Source organism: Thermobia domestica, unplaced genomic scaffold (assembly GCF_964235325.1).
Source record: "Thermobia domestica unplaced genomic scaffold, izTheDome1.hap1.1 HAP1_SCAFFOLD_898, whole genome shotgun sequence".
Classification (NCBI taxonomy): Eukaryota; Metazoa; Arthropoda; class Insecta; order Zygentoma; family Lepismatidae; genus Thermobia; species Thermobia domestica.
Window position 1 is genome coordinate 69,243 of NW_027656608.1, and position 5,453 is coordinate 74,695.

Below are 5,453 nucleotides of genomic sequence, written 5' to 3' on the forward strand. Positions count from 1 at the left end.
TCTCAACGAATACTATACCATGACTTCTGCAAATAATATAATAATAATAAAAACATTGACGGAATATTGTTTACATTCTGAATCCTGAAAATACTAGCTATTGTGCACACCAGTTAAAATTAAGACAAGCCTCTGCTTACTTCTCCTTACTTGTGTTCTTTTGGAAGTCTCTACAAATTAATTAAATCATATTAATGTGTATAAAATGCAAAAGTAGAACTCACTTCTTCAAAAAGAAATGAGGGAACATTCCATCCTTATTTCTGTATATCACGTCCCAGTACTCCTCGGCAATTTATACGTTTGATGCTTTAATCAACTCACAATTCTACCAAAATACAGTACATTAACAGCATTAAATTCCCAAGAACATATCTAACCGATTTAGTAAAATATTAAGAAACTCCTTTAAATTATCTATAACCCAATTAACATGAAGTACTTTATTGAAAATAAGAAAATAAGTTCTGGCATTTTTTTATATACTGAATGTTCATTTATTTCTCTGTCATCAATTTACAGTTTCTTTACTTTTAATATTGATTGCTTTTAATTACATTATTAGAAAAATGTTAATCAATCTTATTCCAGACCCATATTCCACTTACTCATATAAGCATCATAGACTATAACTACTCCAACCAATAGAACGGCATATAATCCAGAAGAAGCGATCCTATTGGTCGAATTTTGTTTTCCTTTCCCGAAAGTGCAACTTTTGCTAAAGCTGCTTCCCCCTCTGCAATCTCTAACTTTATAAAAGGTGTGACAATTTGATATGTCACACTTTGTGTTGAATAATTGTGGTGTTGTGTCGTGTCCAGAAAGTTATTGGTGTGTGAGTTGCAATGGAGAACAAGAAGCAAGTGTTTGAATTATTACATCCCGACTGGCAGCATTATCCTCACAATAATAACTTCGGATGGAGTGAAAATCATGAAAAGTTGTATGGGATACTGGTATCTAAAGTGTCAGCAGGGATAATACCGTCTCCATATTACAAGACAAGTTTAGAACATAAACATTTCTCTCTTATTGCTAATCGTTTTGGTTCTACATTTCTACCAGGTCCTAAGTTATGTGACGAGTTACTTAGAGAGTTAGACAACAACATTGATTCTGTCACTTCTTTGTTAGACAGTGTTTCGATTAGTGATCAGAATTTAGTGCGTAATGACTGTACTATAATTGTGGAAAATATTCCTGAGAATCTGAGATTGGTGGAGGTTAAGGTTTCTGTGAAAGGTGCCAGGAATCAGTTGTCAAGTGATAATATTGCTGAGAGTGATTTGCGGTCTGGACTTGAAGAACGGCCTCATGGTGTTTCCAGGAGGTTTGAAAGCAGATACTTCAGGGCACGTCGTGCTTTCTCTAGAAGATTTAGGTTTACTAGTGGTGCATGGCGGCCTATTTCATGCTTTTCATGTGGTCTTCCTGGACATGTTTCGCTGGTGTGTCCATCTTCGTTTAGTAGTGAGGAAGGTTCAGTTCTTGAAGATGAATGGTGCAGCTACTGTTTCACCCGTGGACATGAAGAATCCAACTGCTACAGGTCTTCACCATGTGATTTATGTGGAGAGAATGTCTTCTACCTTGGACGTGCTCTTCATCAGCCATGTTCCTGCTTGAAGTGAAATTTGATGGTAAGTTTTATTGAAGGTTTATTTTAAACTAATTAAAGTTCACTGTTAGATGATATAATGCAATGTGATTGACATACAACAAGCGACACTGTCTCCAACAAGGGATGTATAACATAAATTGTTTCTGCACTGTTCGTTTCATGTAGTGCGAGACAGTGTCGCATGGTGAATTTTATCATGAGATGGGGTGTATTCATATGGTTTCATGATCGTAGTATACATATGTTAATATGGAAAATAATTGTTTTCTCATAATATCTTGTTTTAGTGAAGTGTGTGGATTAAGACCTCGAAATCCTCCCTTTGCACCCGTCTCTAAAACAATTAACCTACATTGTCGTGATTATTAAAATATTCCTTTCTAAACAGTTTTCTCTTAGCATTAGTTGTTTTATATCATTCTGATTTAAATATTTGTTATTTAATCTAGTGCCGTGTACAGTGGAGTATGCGTGAAGGGGTTGGGGTTTAGAGTCCCTTTGAGCAGCATATGGGAAAATGAATATTTACTGTATTACAGTAAATAGTAAATCGTTTTTGTTCTTGAATATATTAGAGTCAAGTGGTTGACCCCGTTATTCGTTCTGCGTACAGCACTGGGCATGTACACTCATGTCCAAAATTGTTGTCGCATGTCTATAGGTATGCTGTAGGAACAGTGGCGTATTTGCGATTTTGTTTCGGGAGGGGGGGCTTTGACTGAAAATGTGAAAATTCTGCAAGATATTTAATATACTTTACTATAGTGAGTATGATTTTTGGAGGTTAAGCCTGAAGCCCCCCTACATACGCCACTGTGAAGGAATATAATTTGATAACGAATTCGCCCGGTATTTCTTATAATGTTCGTATGTGTACAATCAGCAAAGACGTGTATCTGCTACATTTCATGTCAAAAGAGCAGTAAATAAGAACAATGAAATGAAAAGGACATTTCTTGTCCATTTAACAACATTTTGTTTTACTCATTCTAATTTTCGTATTAATAATTCTTTTTCTATGAAATTTACCACAAATATATATTTCTCGATTATACACATAGTATCAGTATTGAAAGTTCAATGCAAACTCGTTATCAAATTATATTCTTACAAGAAGACAGTAATGCTCACTTGAAGGCTTCAGTTGTTTGTTAGTATGTTTGCATGAAGGCAAACTGAGTCGGCTCCCACATACATTATCTCTCTCTTAATGTTGTCGATTTAAGCCTCGTGGGTTTTCTCGTGGCTCTCCCGCGTTATTCATTTCACCGATTTGTGCATCTTTATCACCATCTTTCTCAGCCAAGGTGCATGGTCCTGGGACTTAAAGTTGGGACACTTTAATTACTTTGTTCATACATCGTTCTGTGAATAAAAGTGACAACGTTAAGATGAAGTATATTTCTATTATTATTGGTCTGTACGTTTTACTTTGGCTTTTAGTTTAAAGGGTACTATTATTTTATTATTTTTGAGATCGATCCGTATTTTCCTGGTTACTTAATCCACCTTTGGAATATTTCTTCTCCTCTTTGTGATAGCATGTTTCGGAAACAAATTCAAACCTGCTAATATTAGATTTCATAGATCCCTACTCCTGAGAGATGGGGACCAATTACATTACTCTGACTGTCTCATTTGTTCAAGTAGAAATATTTTCATCGTTTAGGCAACCAAGGAATTTTTGATTGATAATAAAACTCTAACTGACCAAACCAGTATATATATCTTAAGATTATATATTTATGTTACAGTTTCGGCTATGTAACATAACGATCATCAGACACATTATGAGGGACATGTCCAATTTTTGCAATTTTCACAGCTTATATGCAATGTGAATGCAAGACACGCCCACTTTCTCTTTACAAATAGTAAACTTTTAATTGACTCTAAAAGGTATTTTTTTAATTGCTGTAATCGTAAACTTTTATTTGGATCTGAAGAGTGTTTTTTTTTTAAATTACTGTAGTTACTTTCTCTTTTCGCGCATCTGTTATAAAACTCTTAATTAGGTGTTTGCCAATTACACTTAATATTCGCATTGTCCATCTGCTGTACTCCATAGTACACCTTCTCCGACGGCTCTATTTGATCCTCTAATTCTTTCTTTCTATTTTGTCTATCATCTTTTCCCATAATTCATGTATTACTAGTCCACTAGACCAATTCATCAACTTATCCTTCCCGTATTTCTTAACCCACTGGGTTTCTTTCCACTTTCTTATCACACTTGATGATAAGAAAGAGGAAGTGGAAGTGTGAAGTTGACTTTTCCAAAGCTAGTGTTAATAATAATAATTATAATAGTAAATACGACTTATGCCAGTGACAAAAGTAAAAGTGCTTGAGTAAATTTCCACTAGTGTTTTCCCCAGGTTGGTTTCCACTAGTGCACCCAGGTTGGTTTGTACTTTTCTTCTTATCTTGATGTCAGAAATCAGCTCCCAAGCGTTGTCGGGAACACCCTGTATGTATATTGTGTGTGTATGTGTGTTTGTGGTTTGTAATTGTAAATTCTTATCCTTCTTTTTTCTTTCTTCTACAGGTTTTTGCAGGTGTGACGATATCGCCGTAAGGATTAAATGACTTCTGCACACATACTCTTGTATATTTTTGTATATTAGATTTTTATGTTATATTTTATACTAGTATCTCTAATGTTTTAATTATCATTAAAAATATATTTCCACACAAGTGTATGTAATTTAATTTTAATGCTTCCTCCAAACTTTTTGTATACGGGTCTCGCGTTATTCGTTGAAGTGCGTTATGATAAAGTTCTCATTATTCATGGTTATGGCAGATTCTGGGTCATTAAACATTCAAAATTTTTTCTACACAAGAAATTTACTAGTTTGAGTAATAGTATCACATTTTAAGTTTTTTCTAGAGATCTATACACTCTTCCCAGGTACGGCACTACAGTATTGTGCAGGGGTGGAGTGGGTTAAGGGTCAAGATTTGTGAGTGGGTCGTGGGTCAACAGGCCGTGATCTATTGTGACGCACCTACGTCTCAAATTTACTTTCAAGGTCTCAAATTTTCTTCCTTTTTCGTTTGTTACTTACCTAAAGTGAGTGTATCTAAGTGAAAAAAGAACTTCAATCACTTTTGGATATTGATATTTATAATTGTAATAGTAGCAATTGGACTTATTGCTTAGCTTTCCAGACAATCCAATTTGCAATGTTTCGTTTTTTTTTTCGTTGATATGTGACTTTCGAATTTTATCCTATTCTCCACTGAAAAGTATCTGTAATTCAAAAAGAAAATAATTATGTCTGCTAATTAAATTTAAATTCATCATAATATGGTCCATCACAAACACTTTACCATTTTATACCGTAAAAGTCAGATCCATCGGTATTGTAACAGAGCGGTGCTTGAACGATTGACCATAGAAATTCATATTCTTATTCGTAATCATTCCTATTAGTGAGCCCATTTCAATAAAAAAAAAGCGTCTACGATTAGGGGCCCTAGAAATAATATTTATTCGTATGGCTTTGAGATTTGTCAATATTGTCCCTCAATTAATTTGTCATGTATGGAACGGACCTAGGGTCGTAACTAACGACCATGCAGACCTTGCCGTGGAGGAGGGCCCACAAAGAGTAAGATAAAGATGAAGAGGGGCTTAATTTAGAATGTTGAGGGGGCCCAAATGTTAATGCTTGCCCTCCCAGAAAACTGTAAGTTACGGCGCTGGAGGCCATCTGCGGTACTTAGTCTTAATATTCTTTAATTTTATAGTTACACAAAACAGGATACTATTAGTAAGTATCAAAATAATTTCAACTACTTTCCATGTCCACATCATATTGAA

General features: G+C 34.8%; 1 protein-coding gene across 1 annotated transcript; it reads left to right on the plus strand.

Moving 5' to 3' along the window:
* Window positions 1-552: 552 nt before the first annotated feature.
* On the plus strand, window positions 553-4,345 carry LOC145677468 (uncharacterized). Its single transcript, XM_081747944.1, has 2 exons — window positions 553-1,643; window positions 4,173-4,345. The coding sequence occupies exon 1, from the start codon at window positions 849-851 to the stop codon at window positions 1,632-1,634; it is 786 nt and encodes a 261-aa protein (XP_081604070.1). The 5' UTR covers window positions 553-848; the 3' UTR covers window positions 1,635-1,643; window positions 4,173-4,345.
* The last annotated feature ends 1,108 nt before the right edge of the window (window positions 4,346-5,453 follow it).

Excerpts from the sequence above, each read along its gene's own strand:
- LOC145677468 (XM_081747944.1), top strand. The coding sequence starts at position 849 with ATGGAGAACAAGAAGCAAGTGTTTGAATTATTACATCCCGACTGGCAG.